Raw genomic sequence first — 19,571 nt, forward strand, 5'->3', positions numbered from 1 at the left:
AAATTAAGTTGTTTAGCTTCTTGGGGCATGGGGGAGGTCACTTCCGCCTATCGCTTGTCCGCCTGCTTGCCACTGCTGATCGTTTACCACAGCCACTGCTGATCGCACACCTTGCCGCAGCCACTAATTGTTTGCCCGCTCGCCACCACCAACAGCCCACCCTCCGACTTGCTGCATCCGCCAGTCGCCTGCCTGCCTAAACACAGCCACCAATCGCCTGCCTATTGCCGCAGCCACAGCCAATTGCCAGCAGGCCTTGCCGTAGCCACCAATCACCTGCCCAATCGCTGCTGTCAATCTTTTGCTTGCTGCTGCCATTAATCGCATGTTCCCCCTCTGCATTCACTATCCACGTACTGTATAAGACAACACCCAATTTTTGCCTAATTTTCTTTTAGCAAAAAGCATTGTTTTATACACGGAAAAATACGGTAATTGTTTCTCAAATATAGCTAGTGTGGCAGCAGGCAAGGGGAGAGCTGTGTAGGAAGAATATCTTTGTAGCAAAGGAGACAGGAGGGTACTTCATAATGGAGGAACTACAGGTGGAGTGACCTTTCTGCCGGAGGCCACCCCTTTAATAAAGAGCTCATGGTCAGAGTAAATTAAGGCATAGCTAGATTCTCATATTTGGATTTATTTACATTTTTCATCACTCCTCCTTATGCTCCTTGTTTGCACCTTCCTGACCTCCATAAATATGGAGCCTTGCTTTTATGACACTTCATTTCTGGAAGAAGGTATAAAAACAGGGAGAGACCAGAATGCCCAATTACACTGACCCTGTGAATGGCGGTGGGAAAATTGGCTTTGCCACTGAGCCACAATCTAGGAAGTACATGCGGTGCTGCAGAGTTAGTGCCTGCTAGCCTAATTAAGAATGCAGTGCACTTTGGTCCAAATTATTCGATTAGTGCATGTTTTCTATTTCCACTTCATTTCTCTTCATGCCCCATTTGAATGCATATCCCTGTCAACCAAGTCCCTAATGTGTCTTCTTGCTGAAGTCTCTAAATGCAGGTCTAATATGTGTGGAGCCACGTTGCCTGTCAAAGGCTGCCCAGAGCTTGTCATGTAGATGCTTGCTTAGGGGGAAGGACCATAGCTCAGTGGTAGAGCAAACGCTTTGCATGCCGGAGGTTCCAAGTTCAATCCTCGGCGTTTCCAGATAGGACTAAAAAAGTCTGAAACCCCGAAGAGCCACTGTCAGTCTGAGCTAAACGAACCAATGTTTTCCGACTCAGCATAAAGCATCTTCCTGTGTTCCTTTCAGGCATCACAAAATCAGCTGAGATCATCTTGAGTAGTTCATGTGGCTGAATTTGTGGTATTTTTTTTTTTTTAATGTGGGGTGGGGAAATGAGGTAACTGTTCTAAATACTGGCGAGCCTAGCAGGTCTGTAACAGTGTTCAAAATGCCTCATTAACATCTGCGCAGGATCTGTGCCAGGTGAAGAAGAGGGAGGAGAGATGTTGGGAGCAGCTCCATGTTGGCAAGTGTGCAGCTTCCATGACAGAGGGAGTGGAAAGAGGGTTCTGCGTTCAGCCGGCTCAACAGCGCAGGCTTTAGGCTGAGCTGATTGCGTGGAGCAGAACAGGTCAAGGGGCACTCGCCATTTCAGAAGACAGTTTGTTGATCCAGGCTCTGCTGCTGATTCTGGCATGAACCGCGGTGCTACTCATGTGAATGGAGTGTGCTCCCAAAATCCTCTGTGGGCAAGGGGGATCATGGGGCAGTTGTTTAATTAACCTGATGCACCTGGAGGCGAAACATTTTTGATGCTACAAAAAGGGAATCTGGGATTTCCATTTTTTGTAATTTTAATATGCCCACTCTGTTTATAGCTCAAATAGAGCCCTCTTGAAGGCCTGGGGTGAAGGGAAATATTACCACAATGTTTAGAACACACATAGAATCATAGAATCATAGAATCATAGAGTTGGAAGAGACCACAAGGGCCATCGAGTCCAACCCCCTGCCAAGCAGGAAACACCATCAGAGCACTCCTGACATATGGTTGTCAAGCCTCTGCTAACATGTGAGAACATAATTCTCACATGTTAATAATAATAATAAAACCTTGGTTTTTTTAATTAAAAAATCATTTATTTGCTTGGTTTTAATTACATTCTCACAACTGGCGTTCTCAAACCATGAGTTCCTGAACGTTTTGCTAGGAAAGGTATAAGCTCCTCTTGAACTCATCATGCGCAGGCCAGCTGTTGTGTATCACCACTGTTTCACAAGAAAATACGGCAAGCCTCCTCTTCTCTGAACCATCTCTGGGCCAAATGCTAAACACACAGCCTTTTGGCACGATAGCAATGAATTGACCCTCCCAATAGAGCTCTGTCAGAGAGAAGGCTGGAACCTTCACTTGACATGAGTATTGATAAGAAGAGCAGCTGATCTCTCCCATTAATGAGAACAGTATGAAATTAGGCTCATTAGAGGAGGCAACTAACCATTTCTTTGGACAGCAGGTTGAAAAAGCTGACTCTCGCAAGTCTGTAATCAAAATGGATGTGGGAGGTGCAGCAACAGCAGCGATGACAGCTCCATGAAATCCTTCATGGTGAAGCTGCCACATGTAGCTGTCTGAAAGATAATGATAAATCCACTTCAGTGTTTGAAATGCCAGCTCCTTGGAGTCGCCCCTTCCCCTCACCGAAGCAGGCCTGTTCCTATTTTTTCGAAGAAAGACAGTCCCTATTTTCTGGCAAAATTACAGACCCTGGTTCGTCTCCATTTTTGCATTGTTAAAATTGTTAATGGCAGCTGCTAGACTTCCCATTCTTTCGGGCTCTGTTTCCCTCCTACCACCACCCGGCTCAAGTCTCTGGAAAGTGGAAGTAAAAGCATCCTTTGTGCTTGGTAATGTAGTGGATGTCTTGAGTCAAAGAACAAGATGGCCTTGCCCAGAAGCTGACCCAATAGGCAGTTCAATCTTAACTTTCCACACTGGTGGTGAGGGCAGCAGGCAAACTTAAGGGCAGGGCAGGGCAGGACACATGCAACACACAGCCCGGTCCTCACTGCCGCCCCTCAGCATCTTCTGCCTGAGGGAGCTATCTGACCCTGCCAAATGGTAGGACTGGCTCTGGCCACCACATTGCACCTTTGATTCTTTTCCTGTGATATACACAAGGTAGCATTTGATGTCATGTCTGGACTATTTGTTATTTTGGGGACAGTCCTCCTCTCCCAACTTCTCCTCCTGTACAATGTGGGTGGCGCTGTGGGTTAAACCACAGAGCCTAGGGCTTGCTGATCAGAAGGTCGGTGGTTCGAATCCCCGTGACAGGGTGAGCTCCCGTTGCTCTGTCCCTGCTCCTGCCAACCTAGCAGTTCGAAAGCACATCAAAGTGCAAGTTGATAAATAGGGACTGCTCTGGCGGGAAGGTAAACGGTGTTTCCGTGTGCTACTCTGGTTTGCCAAAAGCGGCTTAGTCATGCTGGCAACATGACCCGGAAGCTGTACGCTGGCTCCCTCGGCCAATAAAGCGAGATGAGCGCTGCAACCCCAGAGTTGGTCACGACTGGATCTAATGGTCAGGGGTCCCTTTACCTTTACCTTTACAACTGAATTTGAGGTCATTACGTCACATCGAACTTGCAGGTTTTAATGACTTTTCAGTTCCGGCAACCAAAAGCCACAAGAAAGGTAGGCCTTCGGGTGGATTGTTAACCCTGGTGGCTCCCCATATAAAAAGTAAACACATCCTGTCGACAAATGCTAGCTGTAAATTACTAGTAACATAGATAGAGCTAGTGTGCCAGGAAATGTTATTGATCAATTTGAGGTGTTGTTGCATGATGAAAGAGTCTAGGTATGTTAATTTTTTGTTTCCTTTTTTAAAAAACAGCAATACTATTTAAATTTTAAAGATTTCAAATTACAAGAAAGGAGTTTCTGACTAAACATTGGGAAGAACTTTCTGACAGTAAGAGCTGTTTGGCAGCGGAATAGAGACCCATGAGAAGGTGGCAGACTCTCCTTGGAGTATTTTAAGCAGAGGTTGGATAACCACCTGTCATATATGACCTAGTTGAGATTTCTGCATTGCAGGGGGCTGGACTAGATGACCATTGGGATTCCTCCCAAATCAACAATTCTATGAAAAGAGATGAAAAATAAAGCAAAGTATTTGACATGATCCCGAAATAACCTGCTAAATTGCCAAAAGACCATTGGCCCTTTAAAGTTATCCTAAAATAGCCTGCTAAATTGTTTTATTGAGAGTGCAATTATCCATAAAGACATGTGCACACAGTGTTTTTTTGATAATTAAAGTCAAGGAAGCAACATTATTGCATTACATGTTGTGGAAAGACCACAGTGTTGAAATTATTCCAAAAGGTTTCCCACAAAGCATAGCTATTTATGCAAACATTATTCCAGTATTGATTGTTACCCTGGAAATGATCGTATCAGTGCATAGTTGCCAAATTGATGCTGTGGGGGGGGGGGGACACCCATATCTCTAACAGTATCCAATATAGAGCAAGATTAATCAAAGGCATTAAGAGGTTTTTAGTTGATGTATGGCAAAATCTTGAGGCATTAGATTACAACCCATTCTGTCTCTTTTCATTTCACCGTGATCCGGCACATTAAAATATTTGCTGCGAAATCAACTTTTAATTGAAGCAAATAATTTAAAATGCCCCGTATGGGGGGGGGGATTCTTTTACATAATTGTTTGAGCTTGTATGCACTTCCTTAACTTTGGATGTAAGAGAGATGGTGTGTAGTCAGACAGAAATCCATTGTCAGTAGATGAACTAATCTCACTCTAGTTCCTTTTGTGTGTGAATCACGGGAAGGGGAACAGCACCTGGAATGTGGCTGGTTTTGCCCCTGATACCTATGCGTTAGTTATGGATGTCTATAAGGAAGAAGCCTACATGCATAGAAGGTGGGGCCATAAGAGCAGCACTCTGTATGAATGATTCCTCTTCATGTATGGAGGCATCGGAGAAAGGGTTGTTCAGGCTTCTATCCTGGGACCTGTTTTCATTGTAGGAAATTGGACTTTTCCATGTGGCAGAACCTACACTTTGACTCTCCCTGCCTATTGACATCAGGCAGATACCTTCACTGTACCCAGCTTAAAACATTTTGGTTTATGCAAGCCTATCCAGACACTTGGTGTGTTATTTCTTTTTAGCTGATGTTGATTTTAATAGTCTTCGGAATATTTTAAAAAACCTACATGTCTTTAAATCGATAATTCTAATGTTTCGTTTTGTATTTTTGCCTTGAGGTTTTCTTGCAAAGAAGTGGCATTTTATTTATTTTCTTAAATAAATAAAATGACGTAACGCCCCAGACTAAGCTATGGACAAGAGTGGGCCAAACAATTAGCCTGACATTAGGCGGTGCCTTCTGTTCTTTGTGCATCATTTTATTCCATGGCTGTTCTTTTTATGAAATTAACTACTGTAGGCAACAGCTTCTCTTGCCAGATGTAATCAGACCGCATGTGTGATCTTGCAGTAAGAGGATGCATTAATAACTCTCTATTTAACTACATTTTGCCTCGTAAAATATCACACACATTGATGGTTGAATTCCCATCAAAGGGAAGCCCTCAGGATTTGTTTCTGTGAGTAATATTTTTGACCAGTGTTCTCAAACCAAAGCTTAAAGCTAGCGGTTCCCCACTCTCCCCCGGTGCAGCAACAAAGCAGAAGGCGGCAGATATCTATTGAGTTACTGATAGATCTCTGAAAAAGAGGAAATTCCATAATTCCAGGGGAGGCACTGAAAATGTTTCATGCTCTTTTCCTTGGCTACAATCCTGTGCCGCTTAATTGGGGAAAGGCTCATTGCAATCAGTGGGACTTAGTTCTGAGTAGACATGGGTCTATGATGTTTATTTATGTAATTGATACACAGTTGTATCCATGGCTAATTAACTGGGCAATATCTCCCATCACATTTCAGTTAGAAGCAGTTGTGGGCGTAAGAACCATGGTGTTGGTGAAGTGAATCTGACCTCTTCCTTGCAATGTTTCTACAACGCAGAGTCTCCCTCATCTCCCTGCTTTTTTAACCTGTGGGGAATACAGGTTTGTAACTAATGGGACAAATAGCAGCTGGAGGGGGGCTGGTTTGCTGTGGGAGCATGGCAAAGAAGATTGAGTTAAACCCAAGCCAATTTCTCTCCATGCCCAGCTGCTTTTAAAAGAAATGTGAAGGGGGCAAGACTCCAATAAATGGGTGGATATTGTAGAGAAGTGGATCTTGACTAAGCTTGAGAAGAAACTTCTTAAGAAGAACTGTTTTAGAGTGAAGCAGATGGCCTTGGGAGATAGTAGGGATGGGAGAGAGATTTGTTTCAGTTTGCATTTAAAGGCAAAGTTATGTAATTTGCTATTCCCAAAACAATATGCATAAAATTCAACCTTCCCCTCAAAAATGACTGTTCTCCGAATTTTGCAATGCAGTTCTTCAGGGATGTGTATAGCAGTATATTAATGAAAACAACCTACAAAAAGTTCTTATATTAGGAAAAATGACTTGCAAAATGGCTTGCAAATGTACATATATTGGGAGAATTTTGCATTAAGATGCTGATGATTTTTTGTGAAGTTTTTTTTTTTTTAAAAAAAGTGGAAATCTGGTGGATTCACGTATCACTAGATGGCTTTCCTTCTCTGGAGTCATTTAAGCAGAGGCTGCAAAGGCCACCTCTCAGGGATGGCTGCTGTTGCATTCTGCATTGCAAATCCTTCATTGGGAAGGGCATGGCCTCCCAGCTCCCTTCCACATTCTGTAGGATAGACATCTAATCACAGGTCTTCAGGGTCTCTTCAGGGCAGGGTATATAACATTACGAAAATATTCCTGGATTTTGGCAATAGGGCTGCAGAAATGTTCAGTGATACGGATGCGTACAGTACTCCTGGAGAGTAGTGAGGTGCAACAGCCAGAGATATAAAGCAACTGTTAGTAGCAGGAGATGGATACAGGTGGATACCTGTATTTAAATACCGGGTATTTAAAAGGCTACTCAATTTTGATGTGATCTACTAGGCTACTTTGCTTGATTTTTGGAAGAAATAATAAGCAACCAACCTTAAGATCTTCCAGCCCTTGGGAGTTCCACAGGAGGGAAGATAAAAAATGTGAAGAGCCTCTTTTCAGCAACGTAATTTGCATTCACCCTCCGAACTGTTGAGACAGCACTTCTGCCAGGCTCCTCATATATCAACCTGCTCATAGCAGCTCCTTCTCAAACTGCTGCTGAACTGCTCTGGCTGATTTTCATTCGCTGCCTATGAATCCTCCATTGTTAGGATAGCGGACTGTATTCATTTCTTCAGGAATCTCTCTCAACAGTGTGGAACCAATCTGTGCCATATGATGTTGCTGGAGAATTTGTTATTTCTTCATTTAGTAATTGTGTTCCCTTCTTTCTCTTTCCATTCCTATTCCTTTCTCCTTTTTCCCGAAGTTATAAGCATTCCGTTCCACTTCTTACAAGGGGACGCTCGCCAAGGGAATTAACGAAACCTAGATACTCAGATCCCCTAATTTGTTTGCAGAGCATTTAGTCCTAGTTTATAAACATGTGCAAAGGATCATCAAAAGAGCACTGCGGGATCAGACTAAGAGCCCATCTTGTTGAGGACCCTGTTTTTAATATTGGCAAGGCAGACATCCTTGTACTTATCTGGGTGCTTCCCAGAAACAACAGCCCTCCTCTGTGGTTTGCTGCAGCCTTCCTCAACAATTCTCAACAATTGGTATTCTGGTGGCTACTACCTGTTCTTCAGAAATTTGTTGCAATTCTGTTTTTATGTATAGCAGGGAGAGGAACCTGAGGCCCAGGGATCAAATGCAGTCCTCCAGGCCTCTCAGACAGACCCTCTTCCCAGGCCACACTCTTCACTGACCATGTTCGATACCCTCGTCCATTTACTTTGCCTGCTTGTAAATTGTCATTGAGCTGTTAATAATGCCTCTTGCTTTGCCCAGCTTGGGGGAAAAAAAATTATGCACAGAAATCTCTCACATTTGTGTGACTGGACAACAGTCTATTGTATAACAGTTGCCCCACCCACCACTGGCATGCGGCCCCCGGAAGGTTCTCTCATGGGGGAATGTGGCCCTCGGGCTGTGAAAGGTTCCTCACTTGTAGATTTATAGCGCTTATATGCCAGGTTTCAGGGCCAAAGCCCCTCCAGGGCGACTCAAAAGATAATTGACGGAATTGATGTGAAAGTTTGTTCTAATGGTGGTATTTTAAGAATGTAAGAAGAAGTTGAAGGTCCAGCATCTGGCTCCCACAGTGGCCAATCAGATGCAAGAGCACTGGCAGTCAGTGGGTGAAGGTGTGGTGTTGTGTAAAAGCTGTGAGAATATACAGCATGGTTTGTTCAGCTGAGGATGATGAAGTATCTAGGTAAGCCTTCCCCAGCTTGATGTCTTGCAGGTGTTTTAGATTACAAAACTTGCTGGCCGGGGCTGGTAGGAACTGGACTCTAAAACATCTGGAGGATTCTAGATTTGTGAATGCTGGTCCTAGACCAGGCAGTGTAGCCCAGATGTTGTTGGACTACAACTTCCATCATCCATGTCCATTGGACATGCTGGCTGCAGCTGACGGGAGTTGCTGGAGTCATTTGGAGGGTCACAGGTTCCCCATCTCTGTCCTAGACTGTTGATTATTGAGGAATGACTGAAATTTGAAACGTGACCAAGATGCTAAAAAAATTATTTGGATGTTACTGCATCTGTCCTGGGATCACCACCTGTACAATTTGAAGAAATTCTGACTGGTTTTGGTGGTGATTGTTGTTTAGTGTTAGCCTAAAACTTGCATACATTTACAATGCAATTCTATATGCGCCTGCTCAAAGGTAAGTCCCATTGAATTTAATGGAGCTTACTCCCTGGTAAGTGGGTATATGTTTTGTAGCCTTGGAGGAATTAATATAGGCAAAAGCCATTTATTTGCAGTGTTGGTTCATGAGATGAGACAAATGGCTAATCAAGTGTATAAACACAACATTGCATCAAAATATTCCCCCTTTCCTTTTCTCCCAAAAAGTCTTTAAAAGGTACAAAATAATTTACAGTTTGCTGAATTTTAGTCAGGGTAATTTTTTTAAATTGTCTAATGAGGACACATTGTGCTAATTGTCATATGCAGATTCAATTAGCATTTAGTTAATTAGCCTTTACAAATGAGGATTAACTTAATTACATAACACTAACCTCTCAATAACTCTAAAGGGTAGGAAGGCTGCTTTCATTAAATTCAGAAGGCCTGTGTGTGTGTGTGTGTGTGTGTTAAAATCTGAAATGGCACACACATAAATTAAAGAATATTATCCACGGAGGAAAACTATTAGAGATGATGATCAAAGGAAACAAGTTGTGTACATCACTTGGTGTGGTTTTTTTTAAGGCTTGGATAAAAATTCTGCTGGCTTCTAGAGCAATTTCAGCTTTGTGATAGGTTTACTGAATTGACTGCATGTGTGCACATGTGTACAATGTGAAGACGGCATGTCCTATTTACTGTGTCTGGTACATATTGTTGAGATGCGACATATTTAGAGATGACAGGTCTACAACCGGTCCGCTCAACAACATGTTGCATTGTGGAGTCTTCCTGTCCCGTGTTCCAGCCAACCATGAGACAGGAGGGATAGCTTGGTTGGTAGAGCATGAGACTATTAATCTCAACATCGTGAGTTTGATGCCCACATTGGCCAAAAGATTCCTGCGTTGCAGAAGGTTGGACAAGATGACCCTCTGGGTTGCTTCCAACTCTATGATTCGGTGCCCTACTCTAGGGCACGCCATTACGTCCCCCACACCCTGAGCTGGTTTCTGAGACGTGCTTTAGCTACATAGCCACCGTAAGTCAGCATCTGAATAGATTTAATATAATAAAATTCTAACAGCCATTACACGTGCAGAGACAACAGCTTCCTTGAATAGGAGTTCAGGGGCTGGGCTGCAGTCCTAGGGAACCAAATGAGTTGATGTGCAACAGGTCATGCGCCCACCCCGCTTTCTGATTCCCAAATGCTACACTGCATTTTAAGCATTTTAATACAGTGGTACCTCGGGTTACATACGCTTCAGGTTACATACGCTTCAGGTTGCAGACTCCGCTAACCCAGAAATATTACCTCAGGTTAAGAACTTTGCTTCAGGATGAGAACAGAAATCGTGTTCCGGCAGCGCGGCAGCAGCAGGAGGCCCCATTAGCTAAAGTGGTGCTTCAGGTTAAGAACAGTTTCAGGTTACGTACGGACCTCCGGAACAAATTAAGTACTTAACCTGAGGTACCACTGTATGTGGGGACGCGGGTGGCGCTGTGGGTAAAACCTCAGTGCCTAGGACTTGCCGATTGCATGGTCGGTGGTTCGATTCCCCGTGGCGGGGTGCGCTCCCGTCGTTCGGTCCCAGCGCCTGCCAACCTAGCAGTTCGAAAGCACCCCCGGGTGCAAGTAGATAAATAGGGACCGCTTAACAGCGGGAAGGTAAACGGCGTTCTGTGTGCTGCGCTGGCTCGCCAGATTCAGCTTGTCACGCTGGCCACGAAACCCGGAAGTGTCTTCGGACAGCGCTGGCTCCCGGCCTCTAGAGTGAGATGAGCGCACAACCCTAGAGTCTGGCAAGACTGGCCCCTACGGGCAGGGGTACCTTTACCTTTTTACCACTGTATGTAGCCTTGCATTCCTTTGCTGTCCCTTATTTAGACTCTTCCATTTGCTATATCCAACTGTTTTGTGTCGCACCCCGGGAGCCTTGTTCTGCTGAGTCACTTCCACTGCAACTGCCAGGCAGGGAAGAAGGCTTGATGTGTACTTCGCCCATAATGCTGATAACAAGCAACCGCTTTTATTGCTAAAAATTTTATGGCCATGATCGCTAAGCTGGTTTCCCTGTACGTGCGTCTTAAAGATGTCAGCGCAGAGGCAGATGAAAAATGGCTGAATATGCAAAGCCTTTGCACTTCTCAAAGGTGGTGCTTAGATATCTTTTGAGCTCCTCTCACACATTATTTATGTGGACGTGTGATCCACCTTGTAGGAGAATGTAAAACAGAAGAGAAGCGCTTGTAACCCAATTGTACATTTTGACCAGTGTAAGTTTCAGGTCAGCCAATTCTGACATTGTGAAAACTCCTGTCCCTTGGGTATTATTCCCCTCGTTCTGAAGTTGCATCTTTAAGGGTGGCTTTTATTTTCAAGTATAGAAACATTTAGGTATAGATACATTTCCCATGAAAAGGAGAAACTTTATTGCATTAGGCTGCTAGTGGCTGAAGCCTTCTTTTTAATATATTATTGCAACTTACTATATTACACTTAATATTAGTGCTGTGCTGAAATCCCAGCCCCAACCAGTGCCGGATTTACGTATAAGCTAAACAAGCTATGGTTTAGGGCCCCACTTTCTTGCCCCCCCCCAAGAAACAAACCACCTGGATGTACATTTTCAAAATATAAGATAAAAAACAAATAAAATAAAACCTACATACAGCAACAGTGTTTTGTTTTGTGTATGGATCCATAAATTACCATATAGCATATATTCGACTCACAAAAAGTGACAATTTATTGTTGACAAAGAACAGCTGGACATATAAATGGCCCCATTGCCTTCAGTAGCTTAGGGCCTCATCAAACCTAAATCCAGCCCTGGCCCCAACTATTCTCCATTAATTAAGAAGAAAAAATATGACTATTCTTGTTGTTTGCAACTAATTGTCCATTTCAGTGTATTATTAGAAAATATTGAGACATTTTTTTATCCTGCTTTTCTCGAAGAAGCCCAAATGGCTTACAATGAATAATGCACCACACCGCAAGTAAAGCATTCATTTGATTAAAAAAGAAAGTAGAAGAAATGCTTTGAAATCCCTCACTCAGTGAATCTTCCTAGTGCATTATTTTGCCTCATGAAGCGCTGCTGCCAGCTTTATTAGCTGCTGTTTCAGTGTCTCCAGAGATTCAAATTCCAGCCTTGATAATTTGATCTGAATATCTTGTGTTTTATTGGAAATCACAAACACCACAAGAAACTTCATTGTTTTCAGGATGTGGTTTGGGGGGGTGGGGCAAGGACGTAAATGAATGGAATACAAGCTTTGTTATAATAAAGGACTCTGCCTGCTCTTTTAGCCTTTGCAGTTTCTTTCCTCATGAAAGTTATTGGGGCGGGGGGGGGGGATACTTGAAAGGTCTCTTCCTTGATTGTTTCCCGCTCTTCAGCCTGCTTCTTTCCCATTGGCTCTATTCATCATCATTCTACTCTTTGACAGTTCCAACACTTCCTTTGTTGAAGGGTCAAGTGACTTTCCAGTTTAGGCTACAACCCTAACCCCATTTACTTGGGCGTAAGTCCCATTGATTTCATCTCTGAGTAGATATGGTTACGACTGCGCTACAAATTCTTAAAATTTATGCAGAAAAGTGGCTTGCCTCTTTGGCCTGGAGTCAAAATGCTTTAACATTCTCCGACATTACTTTGATTACCGTACGTAGGGCTGAAACTCAGAAACTGGCCCAAAATGCATTAGCCAGATTTCTGCCTGCATTCCCTTTAGAGACCATATGCCCCCTGTTTTAAAACAGCTGAATTGGTTGCCAGTTCATTTCCAGGCCCAATTCAAGGTGCTCACATTAGTAGATAAAGGCTTAAACAGCCCAGGCTCCAAATATCTAAAAGATTCCTTCCTTACAGACCCTCTCAGTTGTTAAAACCATCAGAGGGGATCCTATTGCTTGTTCCCCTGCCCCCCCCCAGAAGAAAAATGTGTTGTGGGTGGTTTCACTGAATTATTTAGATTAAACCTTTCAAGGTTTTGGCCCTCTCGTTAGGGCTGACTCCAGAAAAGGCGGCTCAGGACTTAACGGAGAGTTTAAAAGAACACAGGATCCGAAGAGAGGTTATTCTGACATTGCAACTTAAGTCATGACAAGCACATCCAAGAAACTGGCACAAAAGACTGTAATTCAAACACCAATAAATATGATTCTGAAACAGATCATATCTCTGCACTGTAAAAGAAGCCAGATCTTAAAAACCAGCCAAGTTAAAGTAATACTCTATAAAATTCACTCACTGTAAGAATATAGTATAAAAAGAAAAAATAGCTTCGCCTCCAAGCGAAGTGTTTAACCCTTCTTAATTTAACTTTTATCTATGCATTCTCCGCCCCTTCAAAATGGATAGATAGCCCATAACCATTTCGGCATACGCTTATCCATTTATGACATCCTGACATCTGATATCTTTGTAGCTGGGTTTCCTAACAATGCAAGAGCATAACAGGACAAGGCTATGGTTCAACACAGCCCTCCTTACGGAGCAGCTACTGACTGCTTCTATTCTTGCTTGCTAGAGTACACAGAGAGGGTATGTCCCAGTCAGCTCTGGATTGAAGAAGCTGGATGCCTGCAGATTGCAGTATCATCAATGGACAAACTGTCAGGAGCTCGTCCTACACTCGAGTAGGACCTGCAGTGTCTGATGTTAGACAGAGTGTGTGTTCAGCAGGAATTTCATCTGCGGCACACTGGGACATTCCAAGATGGCGACGGGCTATCTAGGATGCCAGAGAAGTTCGGAGGGGACTTTGCTGTCTCCGATGCCCACATGCAGTGGGAGGCAATGGCTCAGCAGACTGCCAGAAATCACACCTCGGGGGAAAGCTGATACTGTATCCCAGGTGATCGTGCAGAGCTCTGGAGGTGTCATGGATGAGAAACGGGCTATCTAGGACCGTCATGTGAAAGACAACAATCCCATGACTGCAACCACGGAGCAGGAATTCTAACACAAACAAGCCTTAAAAACTGCTTGGGACATATGTATTATTGGGAGCACAAATGAAGGAGTGTGCTGTCTGTGAGGTGCACCCCACGGTATGCTTTGCAGTGTCTCTGGGGTACAATTGTTAGCGGATCATGCAGAGCAGCTGTTTTTGGGTGGTGTGGTGTCTTAAGGTGAGAGTTGCCTGCAGAGGCCGCACAAGGAAGTATATATGAGAGAGATATGTGGCTGTAGGAAGATTCCCATCTTTCTGCTCGGAGCAAACTTTATGAAACTGGCATGGAGAAAGCAGATTGAGAAATGTTTTTCTCCCTTTCTCATAATGGACGTCCAGTGAAGTGGGAATATTCAGGATTTGGGTGGCTTTGAAAGAAGGTTAGACAGAGGATAAAGCTATCTATGGCTGCGAACCATGATGGCTATGTTTTAGCACCATAGTTGGAGGCAGTAATTCTTCTGAATCCCAGAGGAGGATAGAAGATGGCTCTTGTTCTTGTGTCCTGCTTGAAGTTTTCCACAGCCATCTGGGTGGCCCCTGAGAGAATAGGATGCTTGGCTAGAGGGGCTGTTGACTCTTCTTGCGTTCTCAGATTCGATTTCTGGATGAAGGTTGGTGAAGTAGCAAGAAGTTCTGAAAGAGTGGTGCAAAGAACTGGTTATAACTACAATGTTTCTTTATGTCCACACAGGGCTTTTGGGAAGAACACAGGAAACTGATAAATGAATATGGACCTGCTTGTGGGTAAGGAGCTCTTGATTTCATTTGCATTTGCTGTTGTTGTTTTGCCATTTCCCAGCACATTCTTACCCAAGTCTATTCAGAGGTTAAGTCCTATTGAATTCCATGGGGTTTGCTTCCAGATAAGTAGGGCTAGGATTGCAACCTTTGAGTTGGTTTAGCTGTCAATTCTGGCATGTTCTAAGCTTTTCAGCAAGATAGAATAACATAGGAACCAGGGATTATTGCCAAATGTTGCCCCAAAGTAAGTGGATCTTCCCAGCCCTGGTTTAACACTTGGACCACTACAACAACTCCGTCTCTAGACTTGACCTTCTGGGCATTCATTCTTCTTTTACTTTAAAAAAAAAAAAGCACTGTAGGAATGTCTTTCTGTTTGTCCACCTAATTGTTATCATTTTAAAAATGATGTTTTTTACTAGCTCTTAGTACCTGTGTTTCATACTCACATTTCAAAGTTGATGTGGGTTGTGTGACATTTTTGATAAAACTGACTGAGGAAAAGCTAATGCAGGAATAATAGGCGCAAATTGAAAACTAGCGGGGGGGGGGAGATCATATTATTGTCAGCCCCAATATGGTTGGGAAGCAAAGTTGGGTGCTCTTGAGTGGGCTCATAATGACCAGTTTACTCATGCCTACATTTTGTTTGGTTTTCTGATGTCCTCTATTGCGTGGACAGGCGGAGTCGCCCCAACCCCAGGTGACCCCCGAGCGGAATAATGACTCAAGACAACATGCTATGGGATTAAAATTGGCCACAACTTTATTAAGTTTCAGATGCAGGGAGACCTTGGCTCAGGCATTGGACGTTTATCCTTCCTATTCCCCAGCCGGGGATCTGGGAGACTTCAGGGTTATCCAGAATGTGTGGGGATTGGGCTGGCTCTGCAGAACATACGTTCAAGCAGAGAGCCCGCCCCCCGTTTCGCCACCATTGGAGGGGAGAGCAATGACAACCTCTCGGCGTACGGCCAATTCCTCCCCTCAAGACCCCTTTAACGGGGAACCCTGGTATCACCGCCACAAGGGGGAGCGTGGGCAAGATTCACCTTCTGTTGTGTGGGCAGGATGGTCCTTTCCCTTACCTGGCCAATCCCCTGGCAACGCCTCCCCAGGCGGGATTGGGCAATTGGCTGAGGTAGGCAGAGACCTCCAGGTATCCAGCCTAGGGAGGATGAAGCCAGCCTGAACTACCAGGAGTCGCACTGGGACCCGGGGGGCTGTGCGTGACTGTGGGAGCAGTCATTCTGGGTTAGGGAGGGTATGCATAGGAAGGGGCTGGCTGGCTGGCTGAAGAACCCTGTGTGAGAAGCAGTGAAGGGAGGATTCCCCTGGGTGAGAGCTGGGAGGGTCTATCCCCTTTTGTGTGAGATCTACCACTGATAGAGGGCTTTGCATTTTTCTTTCTTCCCTCTTCTTTCTCTGTTTTGTTTTCTATATTATTTTTATTTAGATTAGTTTTTTATTGTATGTTGAAAAGTTTCAGTAATAATGATAATATTTTTTTAAAAAGAGCAGCCACAAGGTGAGGATGGGAAAAGTGGACTGCAGGGCAAATCAGTGATCAAGGATTGAAATTTGCATTTTTTGCTCCGATTCTCATGGCCATTGAATTTGCATGTGGATTTCGGAAAATCCCAGCATATTTTAATTTTGAAGATAATATTTCAATTCCGAAAAACTTTTCAATTTTGAGGGTGCTCAATGAGCTTGTGCATGCTAGTGCTAGGTGCAGCTTTTTAAGACAATTTTTTTACAAAATAAAAAATTCAAATGTCGTATTTCTGTGATGTTAAATACCAAACATTCCCAAGAGGTATATGTGTAATCATTTTAAGCCCTTTCTGATGAAGAAGAGAGACATGTTAATTATTTTAAGTGCTGTTTTCTTGGTACTGCAATATTTTAATTAGCACTGAAATGTTGGGAAGGAAATTCTTATTCAGTTTAATAGGCTGTCTTTCTGTTATCGCAGACTATTATAACGATATGATATGATAAGGATTTCATAGAAATGTAATAAAAACTATTAACTATTACATTTGTTCAAAATTTAGGAACTTGCCATTCACTTCAGTGTTTTACACATGTTCACATGATTTCTGCAGAATTTTTAAAGAAAAGTTCCCGTTGCTGAAATCCTAAATATCATGCACCTTCTCTGTTCTCAATCCTTACCTTCTTTCTTTTTCTGTTAGAACTTGGATTGTTAGCTCTCAGGTGGCTTTTAAACACTGCAGCGGACCATTCCCTCTTTTTTTAAGTATGGTAGCCAAAATGGGCAAGATAGAAATGCTAGTGGGATTTGAGGAATCCCCAAGTTTGAAGAAGGGCAGTCACTCTTCAGAGGGAGCCTTCAAAACAACCCAGTGAGGACTGAACAGGCTCAGGAGCCACACAATGCTGACTGACTGTTGCAGGGGGAATGAAAAACGGGGGAGAATGCAGTGGAGTATGTTGAAAAGTTTCAATAATAATAATAATAATAATAATGGGTGATATGTCTAACTGACTGGAATAGTGAGCAAGAGCATGTTTTATAACTGCAACATTCTATTGCAAGGCGCACTCGTAACTGAAGGTTTTCATATTTTTTTATTTTATATTGATAACAGTATAAATTCAACAATAACACAGGTGCAAAGCAGGTGTTAAGCCTTCCATGTACCTCTGGCAAGCATAGAGAAACAATACGTTAATAAGATCAGTCAAAATATTAGATAAAGGGGGGGAGAGGTGACAATAGAGACGAGAGTATGATGGAAGAAAAGCACTGATCAAGGAGCAAACAATATAAATCCCAAAGTTCCTCCAAATAAAATCATATTTAGATGGGTCACCCAATTCGTAAATGTCACAAAAGGCCACCCATCTGCAGCAAAGTCCTCTGGGACAGGAGCACCTCTTGTCACTTTAGGTCTGTGACTCAGCCTTCTCTAAAACAACAATATGCAAATCTCCCACATAGATTATTTTCAACGCGGTAATGTCACAGCTCTCATTCCGTGAATATTTCCAACATTTGGCTGTGATTACACAGAAAAGATTCAGAAACTCTTCGCATACTCCGTCTTCAGCTTCTTTTAATTTAAATATGTAAAGTTGGAATAAGAAAAGAGGAAGGAAGAGGAACCTGTCTTATATTTGTCAATCTAGTTTACCTGTTGTCTACTCTGACTGGCAGCACCTCTCCAGAGTCTCAGGAAGAGGTCTTGCACCTTGTTTGATCTCCTCTGTTGCCTTTTTACATTATTCACAAAATTGAGTTTGAAAATTTAATATTTCTCAGCGATACAGAAATGTGCTACTTCGTAAAAAGTTCATGCTCCTTTCCAGTAGTTTCCGTTGGCAGATATTGTCCCTAAAGAAATAATCTCTCTTTACTGTCACTCTTTATTCGCTAGAACACTGAACTTGGATGAGACTGGAAGGGCGCTTTCTTTATATTGTTGCTTTAGTCCATTGAAAACCACAACACACCAAGTTGCTTTTAAGGTTTGGTTGTTGTTCAGCACGAAACAGTGGAACAAGTCTCAAAGTGTCATTTAAAAAAACAATGAAAGAATTATAAACATGAATTAGGGGACTGTATATAGTAAGGGCAAAAACAGTGGTTAGAGAATGTTGCTTTCGCCTGGCCTTGCTGCAATATGTACCCCATTCTGTTGTTGTTGCAGCATTAGACTTGTAATTAGAGCTGTACTGTGATTGAAGAAATTTTAATCAAAGCAGTGCAATCTCATGCATGTCTAGCTACTCAGAAGCATATTCCATTGACTTCAGTAGGTCTTACTCCCATGTCAGTGGGTGTAGGATTGCAGCATAAATGTGCATATCATAAAACTATATTTCTGAAGAAAGGAAAATAATGCTTTCATGCGTAAATGCCACAGCAGGTGCCATGTTAAAAAAGCTGTTGTCTCCTGGGTGAAAGGAAAGGGGCAATACTTTTCTTTTTTGTATTCAGTTTTATCTTAAATACATGTTTAAATAACATGTACTTCCTGATTGCTCAGGATGCCTTTTTTGTTAATTTAATAAACTTCAATCAATTATTCTAACTGATTAGTTGATTAAATTTTGCAGTCTTGTTATGATTTTGGGGAGGTGTCTTTGCATAGTAATCCAAGTGACACCAGGTTTGATAACCATGCTTACTCAAAGGTCTCCCCTATCCCTAATGACGGAGTTCATGCTTTGCTTGCAACAAATTACTATGTTTAATTCCAGCATCTCCATATAAGTCTGGAAAAGACTCCTGGAGAACAGCCGCCTGGGCAGTTTCGAATGCTGGGCATACCTGTCCGATTTACTTTAAAGCAGCATCCAATGTTCCTATCCGATTTCTCTCTCCTGTTGTGCAAATGAGGCAGCTACTTGGTGAAGTGCCACTCAGAAAACGTTAAAGAACTGCAAACCTTTACATGTGCAGCTTTCCAAATTGCACTCTGCAGCGGGAAATGGGACCATACCTCTCCTGAAAGCCTTTGCTTGATGGATCTCATTTGCAGAAATATCAGGGTTTCGACCCCATAGGGTCCTGTATATAGGGCAGTTATTTGTGTGAAATATGTGGCCAGCGGCCTTTTACTTTAAGGTGCTGAGTCTATTAAATATCTTGGTCTGACCATCACTAGCAATATCTGCATATTAGTCCAAGGATGGCAGGCATTCTAGAGTAGTGCTGCTGTCAAAATCTAGACAGATGGACAAGCTCCCATGATAAATATTTGGTGAGGGGAAATTAGTACTTTTAATACGAACGCTGTCCCACATATAGTATGAATCATAAAACTGCTACCTGTGCATGTTCCTCGAAACCATTACTAAAGTTGGCTTTTTTATTTTATAAATGCATTTGCAAAACTATCCTGTGGTCTGGCAAATGCAGAACAGCTTATACAATCTCCAGCTGTCAATAAGAGTGTAGCAAGGTGTTGCCCTTCTTAGCCCCTATCAAAAGCCTTCCTCCTTTCCAGGGTTAAGTATTGCCTTCTGGAAGCTGCCCAGGGAATGCC

At 43.0% G+C, this 19,571-nt stretch overlaps 1 protein-coding gene across 4 annotated transcripts in view; it reads left to right on the top strand.

The window, feature by feature from the left end:
* Positions 1-19,571, top strand: part of TBXAS1 (thromboxane A synthase 1) — a 219,743-nt gene that overhangs the window by 50,966 nt on the left and 149,206 nt on the right. For all 4 annotated transcript variants that reach the window (XM_081212257.1, XM_081212254.1, XM_081212255.1 and 1 more), the window contains exon 4: positions 14,501-14,553. In XM_081212257.1, coding sequence (XP_081068383.1) covers positions 14,501-14,553 — 53 coding nt within the window. The remainder of the gene's footprint in view (positions 1-14,500; positions 14,554-19,571) is intronic.

Source organism: Podarcis bocagei, assembly GCF_964188305.1.
Source record: "Podarcis bocagei genome assembly, chromosome: 10".
Lineage (NCBI taxonomy): Eukaryota > Metazoa > Chordata > Lepidosauria > Squamata > Lacertidae > Podarcis > Podarcis bocagei.